The sequence below is a fragment of the Neovison vison genome, chromosome 6 (genome assembly GCF_020171115.1).
Source record: "Neovison vison isolate M4711 chromosome 6, ASM_NN_V1, whole genome shotgun sequence".
NCBI lineage: Eukaryota > Metazoa > Chordata > Mammalia > Carnivora > Mustelidae > Neogale > Neogale vison.
In genome coordinates, this window is record NC_058096.1 from 4,116,211 (window position 1) to 4,135,123 (window position 18,913).

The 18,913-nt window shown below is 54.9% G+C and overlaps 1 protein-coding gene across 1 annotated transcript in view; it reads right to left on the minus strand.

The window, feature by feature from the left end:
• The window catches only part of FAM3B (FAM3 metabolism regulating signaling molecule B), a 35,378-nt gene extending 22,218 nt beyond the window's left edge, over positions 1-13,160 (minus strand). The window contains exons 1-2 of the mRNA XM_044254943.1: positions 13,086-13,160; positions 6,876-7,019 (exon numbers count right to left, since the gene is read on the minus strand). Of these exons, the coding sequence (XP_044110878.1) occupies positions 6,876-7,019; positions 13,086-13,104 (163 nt within the window). The 5' untranslated portion in view covers positions 13,105-13,160. The remainder of the gene's footprint in view (positions 1-6,875; positions 7,020-13,085) is intronic.
• Positions 13,161-18,913: the final 5,753 nt, after the last annotated feature.

Below are 18,913 nucleotides of genomic sequence, written 5' to 3' on the forward strand. Positions count from 1 at the left end.
AGGGCTATAAGTACATATATTCTCGGTGTCTCTGGATTTGGGGCACTACAGTGTATTTATTTTAGCTCTTTTTTAAAAAAAATAATAATAACAATTACTTTAAATGTAGAGGTAATTTACCTAAAAACACATTGAGCAAATCTGAAAATGTAATATACTGTTTAAAAGTAGGTATGTCCTGGGGTGCCTGGGTGGCTCAGCCGGTTGGGTGTCTGCCTTTGGCTTAGGTCATGGTCCAGGGTCCCAGGGTCCCGGGTAGAGCCACGTATCGGGGCCCTTGCCCCGCGGGGAGCCTGCTTCGCCCTCTCCTTCTCCCTGCAGCTCTCCCTGCAGCTCTCCCTGCTCGTGTGCTCTCTCTCCCTCTGTCAAATAAAATCTTACAAAAAAAGAAAAAAGTAGGTATGTCCTATTTCCTGACTTACAGACATCCTGTGTATACAGCCGATCCAGTGTAAATACTTTTTTTTTTTAAATTAACTTATTTGAGAGAGAGAGAGAGAGACGGAAAGCACCTGTGTGCAAACCTGGGAGGAGCAGAAGAAGAGGAAGAGAAGTGGACTCTGAGCCTGACATGGGGCTTGATCCCAGGACCTGAGCTGAAATCAAGAGTCAGCTGCTTAACCCACTGAGCCACCCAGGCGCCCCTAGAGTGAATACTCGGAAAGTGGGTTGGATCCTCATTTATCCTACCTGTCACCTGCACTGCTTAATGTAGGTGATGCTGTCCCCTTAACAAGCACAGGGACCTGCTCACTTCTGGGTGGACCCACACAGATGACACCAGAGTCACGGACTGCCCTCTGCTCTTGGAGAAGGACAGTCTTGGTGGGTCCTTATGCCTTCATCACAGGCTATAGGACTGCACTGGCTACGGGATCCTCTCAGCCCAGTGATGGAAAGGACCATGTCTGTCCTGAATGTGCTGGGCACGCTGACAGGTGTGATGTGTTCACTGGCAGAGGGGGACAGTCCCCCACGCACCCAACAGATTTTTTTAAAGATTTTATTTTATTTTATTTATTGGACAGAGAGAGAGATCATAAGTAGGCAGAGAGGCAAGCAGAGAGAGAGAGAGAGCGAGAAGCAGGCTTCCCACTGAGCAGAGAGCCCGATGTAGAGCTCGATCCCAGGACCCTGAGATCACGACCTGAGCCAAAGGCAGAAGCCCTAACCCATTGAGCCACCCAGGCGCCCCTACCCAACAGATCTTAAGAGATAAGGCCCTGAGACCACGTCATACCTCCTGCCCCTACATGGTAGGGTAATCTGGAGACAGAACAATAGCAGATTCATACAGAGCTAGCAATAGTAACAGGAAAAGTTACTTTGCTTTGTTTTAAAGCCAGGAGCCAGGGCTCTAAGTGGGAGAGGGTATAGGGGAAGCAGGTCCGGAGGGAAAAAAAGGGACTAGTGGGGCAGTGTGGGCTGGGTCCCAACTTGCGCTATTTCCTATTCTCAGCTGCACTTGGCTGGGGCTCAGGGACGGGAACAAGGTGACCGGCCCGGCAGAGCAAGCGCAGAACCAGACAAGACTCGGCCGGCCCATCTCTCCCATCCTCTTACCCCGCAATCCCCCAAAGGCCTGACGCTGGAGCTTCCCAGTGCTGCCGTCCCTGGGGGCTCATGTGGATGATCTCCCATTGCCTCCTCATCCTGTGGGGTCATACGGCTGACCGCAGGGCAGCCAGCACCCCTAGGTGCTGAGGTGGACCGGGAGCAGGACCCCATGCCTTGCAGGGAGTACCGAGGGCAGGTCCGTGACTGCGGCCTGCCACGCAGAGGCCCCAGCAGAATGTGGGTGCCGTTCAGGCGGGTATGCACAGGTGCATTTTCCCCGAGGGAGGGCCTTGACTTTCATCAGATTCTCGGAGGACAATGTGTCTGTGACGACGGAGGACAGGGCGGAGGTATTTTCTCACAGGGCCTGGGAGCGGTCGCGTAGTTTGTGTGGCATTTCAAAAAGGCTTGCTTGACCTTCTACCCATTCCCTAGAAGCACAAAATGTCATTATGGGAATAAAGAAATAAGATCATATTCTTTGTTCGGGGTGAGGGTATGGCGATGGAGACACACCTTCTCAGAAGACAGAGCTGTTTCCAAACCCCACCTCTCCCGACCATGTTCCCCACCAGATTCACTCCTGATTCACAGATCTTTATTCCAAAACTATCTGTTAAGTACCAGATACTGTGCTCCGTGTAGGTCCTCAGTGCTTTTTCTGAAATTTCCTTCCCCAAAGATCGGATGGTAAAGCCCACAAGAATGAGTGGGAACTGACGCCCAGCCAGAGGGAACAGTGGGTCTGCTCCTCGGTATCCTGCTTCCCTGTCTCCTGAAACGCCTGCCTGTTGGTTGAAGTAAGGCCCAGGGCCCTGACCGGCTGTGTGGCTCAGCAGGGCGGGCCTTCTGCCATGAAGTGCAGTTTTAGAGGTCATTCTCTTGCCGAGAGAATTCTTAACTTACTTCTTATCCTTACATTCACTAAAACAAATAGAGGTTCTTAGACTCCACGTTGAGCCCATAGATTTTTAATTTCCTGGAGCAGAGTCCAGGAACCTGTCTTTCTGAAATACTTCCTGATTTGGGAACCATGACTACACTCACCCCTTTAAGTGAGCAAGGCGATTCCAGAAATGTGTTCCTGCTGTGTAAGCCAGGCAAACAAGGAGGGTGCTGCCTGGGCGTGCGTTTGCCACATTGTAGCCAGGTCAACTCGCCTTATTGTTCTGCATGAGATTAAAGTCCAGTCCACAGAAATAACCGCCCAGAAGCCACCGAAGAGAGCTGGTCCCTCGGACAGTCCGTGATCATGGTTTCTCGGGTGCTCCAGGACGGGGAAGGGGGACAGAATGTCAGCACACCGGTCTGTCCTGCTCGGTGATGCCGATGTGGAAGGCGCCCCCGGAGAGACTGTGGGGTGTGGCACTCTGTCACCTCTCCTGGACCTCTGTCTCCAAGGCCCCCCACAGACAGTGACATTGCTGCTTCTGTGCCCTTGCTGTGGGGCCAGGTAAGGTTGCTAAGGCCCTACCAGCTAGATGATGCAGCACTCTGCACGGGAGGGTTCATTTTGGAACCAGAAAAAACGTCAGACATAGAGACACCGGCAATGTCCTTTCCGTGACAGAGGAGGGATCGCGAAGGCAATGACCAGTACTTAGGGGCAGAATTAGAATTAAATGTAGTTTTTCCGGCTTTTTCTTGCGACAGCAGGCATTAGCGGTTGCCACCTCATTCCATCTTGGCTGAGGATCTAGGAAGGTGGCTCAGCGGAGCTGGTTTGGTTGGCTTGGCTCGGTCTCACCAGAGCTTCTAAGAAAATGATTCAATGACCTCACATCCGAAGTATATGGGAGAAACTTTCAACAGGATCCTCCTTGTACTGACTCTCTCCTGAAACTGATCTTTGGGGGCTGGGGTTCTAAGCTGTGTGTGGGGGTGTACGTGGCTTCCGACCAGACTTACTCGTCCACGGATGCACAAACTCTCCCTGCACAGACACTTACTGACAAAATACCTGTCAACACTGCATGCCGTCCTCACCGCCACAGGGACAGCAGTGAACAGAATAGCTCTCATCTTGAGCGCAAGAGTCAGAAAGCAGGCTAGGATAGATCATCACTGACTGTGATACATGCCATGTGGGGAACAGGCATCGACAGCCTCCAATGTATATGAAAACTCCCTGCAAATCAACAAGAACAGAACCACCCCGCAGAAAATGGGCAACACACAAATGCAAGAACTGTAGAAGGGGGCGGGGCACGGGGACAAAGGTCCGGTACGCACAGTTGCGGCCTGCCCCAAACGGCCACTGGCCCGCGGCTGAAAGGTCAGCACATTTTGGTAACAGCTACACATCCGCAAAATAGGACAGCTGGTTCTGCGACGAGGTATTCAAACAGAAAGATGTCCTTTAACACCTCAGAGGGGTTGGGGGGGACTGGTGTGGAAAACGGGGAGAAGGGGCAGGAGACAATAAAACCAGAGCAGCCCTGGTCCATGCGGGGGGCGAGGGTGGGTGGAGGGACACCGAGGCCCGTGGGGAGAGAGGGAGCCACGGGGTTCTCTGCCTTTCCCAGACAGCAGGCCTCTTTCATGAAGGCGCCAGACCTGTAGGAAGCCCTCTCGCTCAGTATGAGGAATGGAGTGACCCAGAGCCGTCAGTGCGCCCACTCCTAACAACAGCCCAGGGTCCGGAGTAGGAAGAGAGGGGCCAGGTCTAGAAAACCAGAGAGATTCAGGGGCACTTGGGATGGGCTCAGATTTACAGTCTCCTAAAGACGGCAGAGCAGGGACGGGGGGCAGCATGCGACATGAAGATGGTATGAACTCTGGGGAGCACGGACTCGCAGGGTAAGAATTAACTTCAGAAAACCCAAGCCAGGATCGCAGGGCCTCTGAGGCCACACAGGGAGTTGGGTCCCTTTATGGGAATAGTTTAGGGGCGCCTGGGTGGCTCAGCTGGTGACCATCTGCCTTCAGCTCAGGTCACGATCCTGGGGTCCTAGGATCAAGTCCTGCATTGGGTTCCCTGCTCAGCGGGGAGCCTGCTTCTCCTGCTTCTGTCTCCCCCACCTCCCCGCCAAGCTTGTGCTCAATCTCTCGCTCACCCTCTGGCAAATAAATAAAACCTTTTTTTTTTTTTTTAAAGAATAGTTTACGAAGTGGAAAAGCAACCCATGGATTCGGTGAAAGCCCAAGATCCGGGGGAGGGGTGTGTGTGTCAGGGCCAAGGCCAAGTGGGCTTAGTCCGGACGGCGTTGGCCACGGGGGGAGGTGCTCGCATGTGCCTCTGGCTCCTCCGCCCCTTTCTCTCCATGCCCGACACTGATCTCACACGTCAACATGCCCCTCTCTTTGCTTCACGTTGGACCAGACATGAGGGGTCACTGAGGACGTTTAGACAGACATTCCCAGGAGGGTGTCAGAGTCACTGAGCTGAGCCGAGCGCAACAGAGGTTCCCGCGCTGATGGCAGGAGCTACACCTGTCCTTGAACCCTGTCCGAAGCCGGGGACCACCACCTCCCTGGGTACTCCGCAGGCATGGAAGAATGCAGGTGTCCAGAGGGGCCAGGCACCTGCTGAGGCAGCATCTGACCAAACCAGAGGGCACCTGTGCTTTCTCTGAGGCCATTCCCTGGGGGCCTGACAACGGCACGGAATGAGCCCTGCTACAGAGCCTGCAGAGCCCCAAGGCTGACGCAGTGCCTTCTACTCTCTTAGCCACATGAGCCCCAGACCCTCCATCAATCACTAGGCTCAACCCCCAAACTCTGAGCCCACCAGATGCCCAGGAAAGCTGCGTCCCTCCGAAGTGGAGCCCCAGCCAGCCAGAGCCAGGACGCAGCCCTCACACCAGCTGCAGCCTCTCCTCTACTGCGCTCCTGCCCGCGTTGGGTTTCCAATAACCGGACAGTGCTGTAGCCCCGGGGAAGGTGACAGGGCCTCCCTGGCCGGCACTGGTAGGAGTGGGAAACTCGTGAATGGGCCCTTCTGAAAGGACTGGCATCGAGACAGCTCCTAGGAGCAAACCCATGTCCTGGGCAGACTTTGTTTCATGTGACAACAGAGAAAATGAGAAAGACTTGAGGGTGTCCCCCACACCTCACGTGCAGGGCTCCGCCTCAGTGCTGGGCCTCCTCCCGGGTCTGCCCAATGGCAAGCATGGGCACTGCGGAAACTTTATTACAAATACAAACACTGGGGTGCCTGGGGGGCTCAGTGGGTTAAAGCCTCTGCCTTCGGCTCAGGTCATGATCCCAGGGTTCTGGGATGGAGCCCCGCATCGGGCTCTCTGCTCAGCGGGAGTCTGTTTCCTCCTCTCTCTCTCCGCCTGCCTCTCTGCCTACTTGTGATCTTTGTCAAATAAATAAATAAAATCTTTTTAAAAATATATAAACACCAAGGGGCCCTCAGGTGGAACAGCTGGTTCGGTGTCCAACTCTCGGTTTTGGCTCAGGTCAAGGTCTTCGGGTCCTGAGATCGAGCCCCACGTCAGGCTCCACACTCAGTGCGGAGTCTGCTTGACATTCTCTCTCTCTCCCTCTCCCTCTTCTCCCCCCTTCTGCGCTCTCTCTAAATAAATAAATTCTTTTTTAAAAAATTAAAAAATAAAACAGTTGGTCACAGTTGATTTCTAGAAACTGTCGGGTTTTGGGGGTGGGGTCATAAGAGGTAATTAATCTGAAAAGGAATCACTTTTATACATTTTTCAAAAAGAGTTTACTATTTTTTAACATTTTCTCTTTAAGCAATCTCTACACCCAACGTGGGGCTCGAACTCTCAACCCCAGACCAACGGTCACACGCTCCACCGCCTGAGCCGGCCAGGCGCCACCCTCCCCCACCCCCAACTTTTACAAATTTTTTAAATCATCACCCAGTTCTGCATATTTGTGCAAATTAATTTTCTACAATTTATGTCTGTATTAAAAATATGCCTATTTACCATGAGATTCCCAAAAAGGGGACCGATTACGCCTTGAGCGTCCTGCCTGTTTGCCAGTGGAGAGTCTAATGAAGACTTTGTGATTTCACGCCATTCCCTAATGAATTTGTATTCCCGGTGCTGATTGTTATTTAATGCATCTTGGAAATGGGGTTTCTTTGCTTTCCTATCATCATAATTTGCCTTGGGGGGGTCTCGCACAGGGATGAGCAGGGGTGTCGACCTTGGAAAGGGGTGGGAAATGAAGGGGCAGGTATCCCCCCCCATCCTCTCTTCCTCCCTCCTCCCGCCCCTCCTCCTCCTCGCTTTCTCACGACTCTCACCATCCTCATCACCAACACAAACGCAAAACGGCCAGCTGGGGCAGAGCCGAGGCCAGGCCCGCTCCTCACTGCCACGACCGCGGCGGGGCTCGGCACTCACCCTTCAGGAGGGGCTTCTCCGAGATGCTCCTGAGGTTATAGACAGCACTGGTCAGGGAGACTTCTGGAATGAGCTCCGCAAGCAGGTACCCGGAGTACCATGCGCATATGGAGGCGAAGAAGAAGACCACGGTCCTCAAAGTGCCTGAGGACAGACAAGTTGCCACTGTGATGCCGGGGGGACAGGTGCCATCCTAAGCCCACTTCCTGCACCAGCGTCTGCCCTGCACTCTGAGAAGTTTGCCCCCGGGGAAGTGGCAGGTGGGGATGTAATGAAGCCACCACGGCTTAGTTGGTGTTGCTTGGACTAAGCATTTGGGGTTCGGCGACAGGTAACAGAAACAAGACCTGGGTGTTTTCCACGCCAAGTTTTTCTGTTTGCTGTTTAGAGCTTCCTCAGATGGTGACACTGGTGATTCATTAGTGGCCTCGTGACCCAACACGCCTGACATGGGCCTAAACACCAAAGTGGCTCATTCCTTTGGGAGGAGGCTTTTGGAAGTGGACTGCAAAGTCCAGAGGGCAGGGACTGTTTTGTTGATGCTGAGAACAGCACCTGATGCCCTGTGAACCTGCCCAGGGTCCTCACGACCCTGGAAAAAGCCACCGGACCCTTCATTACCATCACAGACCCGCTTGCAGGGAAACCCAAGCTGTGCAGCAGTGGCAAATCCCTGAAGGTGCTCCTTCTGGCTGGTTGGCTCTGCTAGCTTCCTCCCAGTTTCTAAGGAAAAGGCGTTCCCAATCTGAGGTCCGGGGAGGCTGAGGGGACAGCTCCCTGTCCCTTCACCGGCAAACTGCTGCCAGACCTTTCCGATTTTACCCCCTAAATATCTCACAGAGCAGGACTCATTCATGATCACCAAAAGGGCTACAAGGCAGAACAAGGAAGGAAAGGAGGGAGGGAGGAGAGGGGAAAGGAAGGGGAGCGGTGGGGAGGGGAAGGCCCTCCCACCTGACCCCACAACGCCCTTGGCTCTCACACTCGGGCCAAGCACCTGGAAATAACCACCCCTCCCACAGCCACCAGGCCTCCCTTCCCACTCCTGTGCTGGCCAAGGCCTCCACATCCTCCATGCGGCCCGTGCCCCGTCCCCCGATGACAGACACCCCGGTCCTCCCTCGATGACACTCCACGGGGCTCCCATGTCCTGGCCTTCTCCGCCGGCTTTCCCTCCCAGGGCACAGCCTGGGCCTCTCCTCCGGATCCCAAGATGAGCTTGCCCACACTCAGCTCTGAGTTTCCCTTGGGGGGCCCGTACTGCCAGCCTGCTCTCTGCACCCTGAGATGTCCCAGAGGAAACCCTTTCATCGCCCCCAGCTCCCCAGAGCTGCTCCTGACCCGGGACGGCCCATCTCAGCAGATGGAAGGGGTCAGAGGCCAATACCTGGGATTCTTCCTTTATTTCGCACTTCCCCTCCCAGCCGTGATGGAACCCACCGGCGGCCTCGCAGGCTTTACCAGCGCCATCAATCTCGCCTCCATAGACTCTTCTTGTCTCTACTGCCTCCCCCTCCCCAGGCCACCACATCATAAGTCTTCCCTCTCGCTGGCCGGGAGCGAAGCCTCCCGCCCCGTGCTCCAGACAACGTGTGGACCCATCGCAGGGGATGTAATAGAGGCTGTAGTGCAGCTTTGTCCTCGTCCCTGGCACAGATGCCTAAAGCCCTCGGTGTTAAGGGCTCTATCAGCCACAGCTGAGTCTGCTCCCGCGGGGACAGCGGGGAGGGCTGTCCTCAGGCCCTTAGGCAGCTTTAAGGGAGGGGCTGGCCACGTGCCAGCAGGGCTGGTGCTTTCCGCCCTGCCCCGGAGCTCCAGGAGGAAGCTGAAAGGGAGCCTGATGGGGGTATGAAGCCAATGACGCAGTGGGACCCGAGAGCTCTGGACTCCCGAGGACCGAGGCGGGGCCCCTTCCTGCTGGTTCACACGCGGAAGTGTGGGGCTGGGGATGCACCGTGACAGCAGGGGCAGAGGCCCTCCCAGTATTTCACCTCCCAGGCTGGGGCCCTCCCAGTATTCCACCTGGAACCCTCCTCGCTGGCTGGCGCTCTGGGTGTGTGGACGGTTACAGGGATGTGCTCGTGCCTGGGGCGGCTCCTGAGCTCAGGGGGGGCGCTGACAGAGTGGGCTGGGATCCCTCAGATTCACCGGGGCGAGCTGGTCTTTTTCAAGTGGGCGCGTCCACACCCACCACAGTCTTCCGTTTTCCAACCCACACGGTCTGACGTTGTTAGAAGGTTATGCAGGGGCGGGACAGGGTAGACCAGGGCCGTTTGCAGGGCGGAAGGGACACCTCCAGCAGAGAAAACCAGCCCCAGGAAGCAAACTGAGAGCCAGTTCTGGCTCCTCTGCTTGCTCTGCGCTGGGTCCCACGGATCCAGGCAGGCCTCGGCCCTGTCCTGCGTGTACCTTTGCATCACTCTGTCGTCTGCTTCGGGGTGCGCTCCTCCATGACCTCCCGCCCCCTCTGTCTCTCCCTCTGCGGCTCCCCCTCCCTCAGTGCAGGCTGCCACACACCCTCACATCAGCCCTCACACGCCTTGTTGGCAGAGCACACTGAGGGTCTTCCCTCTCCAGGGCTGTGCCCGCGCACCGAGACAGCGTGTGGGTCGTGGAGGTTCTAGAAAATTCTGTTGGACGCACGCGGAGTGAGCAGTGTGGAATGACTGCTGGAAGCGGAGTCAGCATCGGTAGTGTCAGCAGTAGTCCAGTGTGTCCGTGTGTGTCCGTGTGTGTCAGATCACAGCTGGACTTTTGTCCAAGTGTCGTAGTTAAAGAAGACAATCAGTGAACCAGAGACTATCCGCAGAACCTTCTAGTCACCATGTCTGGTGTGAGGTCTTGGAGCCGAGGTGCTGTTTAGCTACCGGAGCAGAACACGATGCTACCTTCCACATGCGTAAAGGCAGCGACACGGCAGGGAGGGTGGTCCTGTCGCGATGAACAAGGACACATGAGCAGCAGGGACCTGGAGGGCCGCAGGAGCGGCCGGCAGTCCACGAGTCCTCGTAGGCGCAACTGTGAACCGCGGCCGGCCTGGCCTGCAAGACGGTAAGCTCCTGACCCTGGACACACTCCAGTGCTCCCTGCGAGGCTGTAAAGTCCCCGTGCTTCGGGTGAGGGGTGAACCAGTGAAGTTCCAGCTGGAAGCAGCTGGATTCTGGAACTGGAGAGAAGCCAAGACCTAGAGCCAGAACCATCTCCAGGCGGAGGGCAGATCCGGCTGCACAGACTGGGACCAGTCCGCTGTGAGTCTGGGGACCCGTGCCAGCGGGGAGCTGGACCAGCAGCCCGTGTGCAGGCCTTATGTTCCTGGAAGTATCTGGCTGCCAGGGGGACGGACCTGGGAGCCAGACCAGCTGGGGCCAGCCAGTCTCGGGGCTGGACACCTGCTTCAGTCCCCAGGGTGAGTGCACACCAGGCGGGACCTGAAGCGGTTCCCTGCGACAGGCTCGGACCCTGGGCAGCAAAGAACCCCGCGTCCCAGAGGGGCACAGGTGAGCACTCATTTGGGAACAGTAGGAACCAGACCCCAGCTAGGATGGCTCCTGGACCTGCATGGGGACGTCTGGGGGTGAGGGGCGGGGCAGTAAGGACGGGGAGGAAGTATGCCGAGTTCAGGAACTTTCTGTGATCCTGTAATCAGGATCTGGCCTTTTCCTATAAAGTAATGAAGTCATCTGCAGTGGCCGACAGACATGTCCTCCTCCGGGCTTCTAACCAGCAGGTGCCACATGGAAGGGTCAGAGCAAAGGCCAGTTCCAAGCGCGGGCAGGGAGTCAGTTCAATTCCTCTTCAGAGACCCTCACTCACCCTGCATGTGTGCCTCTGCGTGTGTGTCCTCCCCTCCTCCCCACGCTCAGACTCCTGGGGTCTCAGTTTGGTCCCGGACCCTTCACTTACATTGGAGAAGACAGCAGTCCCCAAACCAATTTGCATTCGGCCAGGCTAATGCAAATGTTCCTGGGTCATTTGCTGCCCAGGGTCCGAGCCTGTCGCCGGGAACTGCTTCAGGTCCCGCCTGGTGTGCACTCACCCTGGGGACTGAAGCAGGTGTCCAGCCCCGAGACTGGCTGGCCCCAGCTGGTCTGGCTCCCAGGTCCGTCCCCCTGGCAGCCAGATACTTCCAGGAACAGGTCAGGAGATCTCAGGGTACCCTCCTGCCCCTCTACCCCGGGGACCCTGAAGCAGGCAACTCTGAACCCCTAAGAACACACTTTGGTGCCATCTCCTTCAACATGACGTAGGACGAGGAAGCTGTCACTAGCAGCCTTGCCAAAGGGAAACCAAATCCCCCTGGAGACGGCCACACCTGCTCCTTTTGTCTTGGGGAGGGGGCATGAGAGAGGGCTGAGGGTGGGTGAGCCGCTTTGTAGCTGCTGTCCCGTCCTACTGACTGAGGCTTTTTGGTAGAAAGGCCGGGAACAGACACGTCTGAACACCACAGGAGGTTTGGAAGGGAATCTGTCTTGAAAGTTTCACACACCAAGGACCTGCTTTGGAGCACTTCGGATAACCGCTGCTAGGCAGCTGTCCCAGGACAGGGGAAGAGCAGTGGCGGCTTAGCTTACTTCATCCCTTCGTTCTGTCGGAATGTTCCTCCCCCATCCCCACCCCGTGATCTTTCTACCTGGGACAGACCCAGGGCTTGACCCAAGTATCCAGGAAAATGGCGCTTCCGAGAATGTTGCCAAATCCCGAGCTCACAAAATCCAAAGTAACATGGTTCGGAGATTCTGCGGTGACTCTCTCTAAAGCACACATATCCACATAAATACAGGTCTGAGTTATGCCAAAGCTTTATGCAAAAGGACCACATGGGCCACGAATGACTCGCCAGGGCCATGTGTGGAAAGGGGTCGGTAAGGGAAAGTAGTCTAAGAATACTTAGCATTTTCCACCAAGCAGCCAGCAAAATGTTATAAGAATCTAGAAATAATGAAAAAAAAAATCTTCCAAAATACTTACCATGATAGTAACGCCCCGTCGCTTCTCGGACTTTGGGCTAAGATCAAGTAAAAGTAATGCCCCAATGGAGACGTTTTCTCCCCGCAAAAGAAACATACATTGCCACCCATTTATACAATCCACACAAGTTACCAAAAACACTGCTGTTCATAAACAAGCAGTTTTGTAGAGAACAGGACTATTTCACACAATAAAGAAAAGCCTTGAAATCTGTCTTGCCAAACTTTGGGAATGGAGCCGCAAAGGTGGTGTTTAGAACTTTCTGGAGTGTGACCACACGGCTGGAATGTTTGCCCCAAGGCAAGAGGATGGTTTAGTCCACCACCTCCTGGCAGACAAGCTGCCCTCCAGGGAGGGCAACTGGCCACTAAAGGAGCCCAGAGAACTTGCCATTTCTGAACTTCCCATTTTTGCACAAGGTATGCTGCCTTGCTCCAGAAGAAAAGAGCAAACCCAGTCAGGAAGAACAAAGGCGGGTGGGTTAACGGGGAACCCCAGAGTGAGCCCTGTATGGCGGCGAGGCAGGCGGGCGAGGGACCAGGGACCGGCTGGCAAAGGCTGCTGTCCGGAAGGCAGGCTTTGAGAGACAACATGCCTTGTGGGATGACTTTCGTTTCTTCTTCCCTTTTTCCTAGTTTTTCCCCAAGCCTTCTGCAGTCTCAAGTAATTTGGTATTTGGAAAATATAAAAATGTCCTTATAGAGAGATGCTAGCTGAAATTTTATAGCCAGTGTCCACGGGGCATTCCGCATTCATCCGTCCGCACCGACTTAAGCAGGCTGCTTCACGGTCCCTCACTTGTCATGACTTCCTGGGCTGGTCAGTGGCACCTGTGGCTAGTGACCCTCGCCCCTCGCCAGAGCAGCCGGGGCGGGGAGGGGGGGAGCCCGGGAGCCCAGAAGTGCCCCTACTCCGCAGCTGGCCGCCCTTTGTCTGCGGCAGCACGTGACCGAGCCCCCTCCTCTCTGCCTGCCCACCCACCCCCACCCGGCTGCCTACTTTTCAGGCAGCGCATCAGACTCACGGCGCGGGAGCCGGTGTCGGACTATCCGCATGGGAACCGGCGACTTGGCCCTGCCCGAGCCACCTTCTGATCCCAGGGTCAGGGCAAGACCGGGACCCAGCGCCTGCCCCGCCTTCGGGCCCGCGCAGGGGCGGGGGCGGGGGGGGTCCCAAGTAGGGCGAGGGGACGGCTCTCCCCGGCCCGCGTCCCCTCTCCCTCCTCCGGGAGGTCGCACTCACCCGCCGTCCCCAGGCGCATCTTCCAGGCGCAGCTCTGTGGCGACCCGGAGCGAGCCTCGCGGTGGCCCCCGCGGCGACAGAGACGCAGCCTCGAAGCGGCCGGCGGCGACGGGGAAGGAGAGCAAAGGGCGGGCGGACGGGCCTGACGGAAGCGCGGGTGCGAGCCGGGCGGGTGCCTGCAGCTCCGGCCGGTGCGGGCCGGGCAGGTGCGCGCCGGGCAGGTGCGCGGGGCGGCGCCCACGAGCTCGGCCGGCAGCGGGGGCGGGATGCTCCCTCCGCCCGGCCCTCTGCGCGCTCACAGGGGGCCAGGAGTGCCGAGCAGGGTTGTTCCCCGCGGAGGACGCTACGTCCGCCACCCACCCCCTGCCCTTCTTCTTTCCAAAGATTCTATTTACCTGAGAGAGAGAGCACAAGCAGGGGGAGCGGCAGAGGGAGAGGAGAAGCAGGCTCCCCGCTGAGCAGGACTCCTCCCCACCCAGGGGCCTGGGATCATGACCTGAGCTGAAGGAAGATGCTTAACTGTGGAGCCCCAGGCCCCAGGGACACTGTGTCCCTTAACCGTTCTTTCGCCTCAGTGGCCAGTTTAATGTCTCACAGGGGGAAATGGCTACAAAGATAAATGAGCATGGCCTGAGCCTCTCAACCGTCAAAGCGAGTCCTAGCAGGGTCCAAGTTGGAGGTCAACTCCCCTGGGCCAAGGTCGCAAGGTTCCTTGCTTCCTCGGGGACAGTCCTGCTGCCGCAGTGGTTTGCACAGCCCAGCACAGCCCTCCACCTCTGGTCTCCTTCACTTCAGGGCTTGATTTGGGGGAGTGGGGTAAGGGCAGTGCCCCCTACTCCAGGGTCAGGGTCACGGGTGTGCAGGTCCTTTTGTTCATACAGAGGCCAGGGGTGCCAGGGCGGGAGTCTGGCAGGTGTTTGAAGAAAGGTTCCCAGAAGACACGCCAGCTGCTCTCTGTGGACTTACATCCCGACGTCCACCAGGCTTCTGTCACTCTTTGGAATATACACTGTAGTTGTAGTGGCCTCAGGCTGCCAAGGGCAAGTTAAGGCTCTAAGCGCCATTGGTCATTTGCAGAAAGAATGTTCGAGGTGGGCAGGATCCTACAGAAGACCCACTCCCACTCCCAGATTCCGCCTGCTCCACACTTCTCCCCCGTTCCTGCTTCTCCTCTCTGGAAAGCCCAGAGGCCTCAATAGTGCAGCGCAAATTCCCCTCCCCTAGTCCCGGGATACCCGTCATGCTGTGGCTGTCAGAAGGGGCTTCACCATGACCCTCCTCCACCAGTCTTTGCCTCCTGACAGCTCCTGGGTGGCCCCGTCCCGGGGGCCTGGGGACACACATCCTGTGAGTAGTTTGGATTTACTCTTCCAGGTTACTCTTACCCCACTGGCTCCCAAATCCGGGAGATCAGAAGACGGGGTCTGCACGGTTCCTAGGACTGGAGATGTGTACACCTGCCTGCCTGGGCATTAAGCAAGCACACCAGCTCGTTAAAGTGGACCTTGGTTTCACTGACCAAGTCTCACCTTTGAGTAGCTAACCTGATTTTGGAGACTGAGTTTTATGTCCTGTCTGTTTTCATTTTCCTTCGGATTATGGTAAAAAAAAAAATGCACGACATAAAATCTACTATCTTCCCCAAATTTAAAAATTTACATTTAAAAAATTTACATTTAAAGAAACAGTTCAGGAGCATTAAGTATATTCACATTGCTGTGCAACAGACCTTAAGACCTTCTTGTCTTACGAAACTGAAACTCTGTCCCTATTAATATCGACTCCCCTTCCCCCACCCCCAGCTCTTGGACACACCACCATCTTTGTTTCTATGAATTCGACTACTTTAGAAACTTCACCCAAGGGACGCCTGGGTGGCTCAGCTGGTTAAGCATCTGCCTTCGGTTCAGGTCATGATCCCGCGGTACTAAGATCGGGTCCCACTTCGAGCTCTCTGCTCAGTGAGGAGTCTGCTTCTCCCTCTGCTCATGCTCTCTCTCTCTCTCTCTTGCTCACTCTCTCTCAAATAAATAAAATCTTAGAAAGAAAGAAAGAAAGAAGGAAAGAAAAGAACTTCACCCAAGTGTAACATACACTGTTTGTCTTTTTATGACCAGCTTATTTCACTGAATATAAAATCCTCAGGATTTCATTCTCTTTTCAGGCTGAATAATATCCTATTATATGTGTATTCCACATTTTGTTTACCCGTTTATTTGTTGATGAACACCTGGGTTATTTCCGGCTCTTGACTTTTTACATAGTGGCCATCCTAGTGGGTATCTCGCCATGGTCTGATTTGCATTTCTCTAATTCTTAGCTGTGCTGAGCGTTTCCTGGGCTTGTTGGCCATCTGTTAACCACTTTGGAGAAATGCCTGTTCCAGTTCTTTGCATAGTTTATAGTCTGGCTTTGTTGTTTTGCGCAGTTGTATGGGTTCTTCAAACATTCTGGGTATGAGCTCCTTATCAGATGTATTGTTTGCAAATATACTCCCTGATGGCATAGGTCGCTTTCTCAGCTGCTGTGTCCTGCAACACGTCTGATATGGTCTCATTTACGTAGTTTTATTGTTGTTGTTGCTGCTTTTGCTTTTGGTGTCCTGTCCATAAAGTTACCAAATCTAGTGTTAGGAAGTTTCTTGTTAGGAGTTTCACAGTTTGGGGACTTACATAAAGGTCCTCGACCTTAGTTTTTTAGTTAGTTTTTGTGCGTGGTGTTAGGGAGAGCCAACCACATTCCTTTGATGTGGATGTCCAGTTTTGCCCACACCATTTGCTGAAGAGACCGGCCTTTCCCCATTGGACAGTTCTGGCACTCATGTGGAAGATCATCTGACCACACATGCAAGGGCTTCTTTTTGGGCTCTCTAGGACACTCCGCGGACATGTGCAGAATCTGTCGTTAGGCCATTGCCACCTGGTTACTGTAGCTTTAGGATGAGTTTCAAAATCAGGAAGTGTGAGCCTTCCAACTTTTTCTTTTTCAAGGTTGTTTTGGCTATGCAGAGTCCCTTCGGACTTCATGGGAAATTTAGGTTGAATTTTTCTTTTCTTTCTTTTTTTTTTTTTTTAAATTTTATTTATTTGAGAGAGAGCGAGAAAACGAGTGGACTTCCAGAGGGCAGAGGGTGAGGGAGAAACACTCTCTGCTTCGTGGGAAGTCCCAACACGGGGCTCGATTCCAAGACCCTGAGATCATGATCTGAACCGAAGGCACATGCTTAGCCAACTGAGCCACCCAGGTGCCCCTAGGTTGATATTTTCTATTTCTACAAAAAGCACCATCGAGATTTTGATAGGGCTTGCATTGAATGTATAGATTATTTTCGGTGATATTGATAGCGTCAGATATTTAACTTCCCAATCTGCAAACACCAGATGTCTTTTCATTTATGGGCCACTTCCTTAATTTCTTCCAGCGATGTTTTCTAGTTTTCAGTGTATAAGGTTTCCACTGCCTTGGTTAAGTTAGGGTTTGTTTTGATCTTGCTCTCATCGTCTGTATCCCAACCCCATTCCCCATGCTTAGCAGGTTTACAACAAACATGGTTACTCCAGTTCCCCCTAGCAGCTCCCACTATTTAAAAATTGAAAAAGACAGGGTGCCTGGGTGGCTCAGTCCGTTAAGCCTCTGCCTTCAGCTTAGGTCATGATCTCGGGGTCCTGGGATGGAGCCAGCATTGGGCTCTCTGCTCAGCGTGGAGTCTGCTTCTTCCTCTGCCTCTGCACGTCCCCCTGCTCCCTCTCCCTCTCTCTTACTCCCTCTCTCTCTCAAATAAACAAAATCTTATAAAAAGACATAATTTCCACTTCTGGTCTATACTAAGAATTTTTTTTTCTAAAGAGGAAATGCTATGTATATTAACAGTAAAAACTGTAAAGCAATCTATGAGGTTAATAAAAGAAAATGACTATTTAAATAAATCACTGTTTAAACACTTGGAACTCTAGTCAAGAACATCAGATTATATATTATCAAGATTATATATTACTGGGGTTCTCCGGGGGGACTTGGTTAAGCGTCCTACTCCTGATTTCAGCTCAGGTCATGATCTCAGCATCCCGGGATCGAGGCCTACCTTGGGCTCCCTGCTCAGCGGGAAGCCAGCTTTAGGCTTGTCTCTCTCTCTCTCTCTCCATCTGCCCTTGCACTCGCTCATGCACACGCACTCTCTCTTTCCCTCTAAAATAAATAAATAAATAAGTCTTTTTTAAAAAGCTTATATATTGCTTGTAATATACATGGAAAACACACATGAGACGCGTGTTAAGTGGAAAAGCAGGAACAAAAGTGGACATTCACGCATATAAGGCTAGAAGGAAACACGTAAAAACAAAACAGTGCTGCATACTACAAACTGGCAAATGACATGTGCCTGAGCGTACGATAAAGCCACGTCACATCAAAATTTCTTTAAGTAAATCCGCGCTACGAGATATGGAAGCAACCTAAGTGCCGCCGGGGAGAGGCATGGATACGGACGCCGTGCCTGTACGCACAGCAGACTACGCTCAGCTACAGGAGAGACTGATATCCCGCCGTCCGTGACAGCGCGGGGGGACTTAGAGTGTATTTATGCCCAGGGACGTTAAGTTAGAGAAGAACAAGTCCCGTATGATTTCACGTCTCTGCGGAATCTAAAAAACAAAAGGAACAAACGAACAAAGACAGAAATGGACTCATAAGTGCAGGAACAAACTGGTGGTTGCCAGGGGGGCCCGGGGGTGGAGGGACGGGGGACCCGGGTAAGGGGACGAAGAGGCACAGACTTCTACGTGTAATAGAGGTAAGTCACAGGGATGAACGGTACAGTTTGAGATCGTGATACCTTGGCACGGGGACAGAGGGTAAGTAGCCGTGGGAGCACGTACAGTAACGCATGGAACTGTGCGCCTGAAACTGACACGAACAGCCCCCCCTCCATTCCCCCATGTGCCCCAGCCCCCCCTCCATTCCCCCATGTGCCCCAGCCCCCCTCCATTCCCCCATGTGCCCCAGCCCCCCTCCACTCCCCCATGTGCCCCAGGCCCCCCTCCATTCCCCCATGTGCCCCAGCCCCCCCTCCATTCCCCCATGTGCCCCAGGCCCCCCTCCATTCCCCCATGTGCCCCAGCCCCCCTCCACTCCCCCATGTGCCCCAGGCCCCCCTCCATTCCCCCATGTGCCCCAGCCCCCCCTCCATTCCCCCATGTGCCCCAGCCCCCCTCCACTCCCCCATGTGCCCCAGGCCCCCCTCCATTCCCCCATGTGCCCCAGCCCCCCTTCCATTCCCCCATGTGCCCCAGCCCCCCTCCATTCCCCCATGTGCCCCAGCCCCCCTCCACTCCCCCATGTGCCCCAGGCCCCCCTCCATTCCCCCATGTGCCCCAGCCCCCCCTCCATTCCCCCATGTGCCCCAGGCCCCCCTCCATTCCCCCATGTGCCCCAGCCCCCCTCCATTCCCCCATGTGCCCCAGCTCCCCCCCCATTCCCCCATGTGCCCCAGCCCCCCCTCCATTCCCCCATGTGCCCCAGGCCCCCCTCCATTCCCCCATGTGCCCCAGCCCCCCTCCATTCCCCCATGTGCCCCAGCTCCCCCCCATTCCCCCATGTGCCCCAGCCCCCCCTCCATTCCCCCATGTGCCCCTGGGCCTCCTGGTCTTCGCAGCTCTTCCTTCGCTCACCCGAGGCCCAGGGCTCCCTCCCCAGGGACAGCCGCTGGCGCTAGCAGTTTGGGCGCCCTCGGAGCCGGTCTCTGCATGTGCAAACCTGCGCGTCTCTCCCTCGGCCTCCGGACACAAACACTGCATTGTACATGGTGTTTCATAACTTGCCCCTTGCGCTGT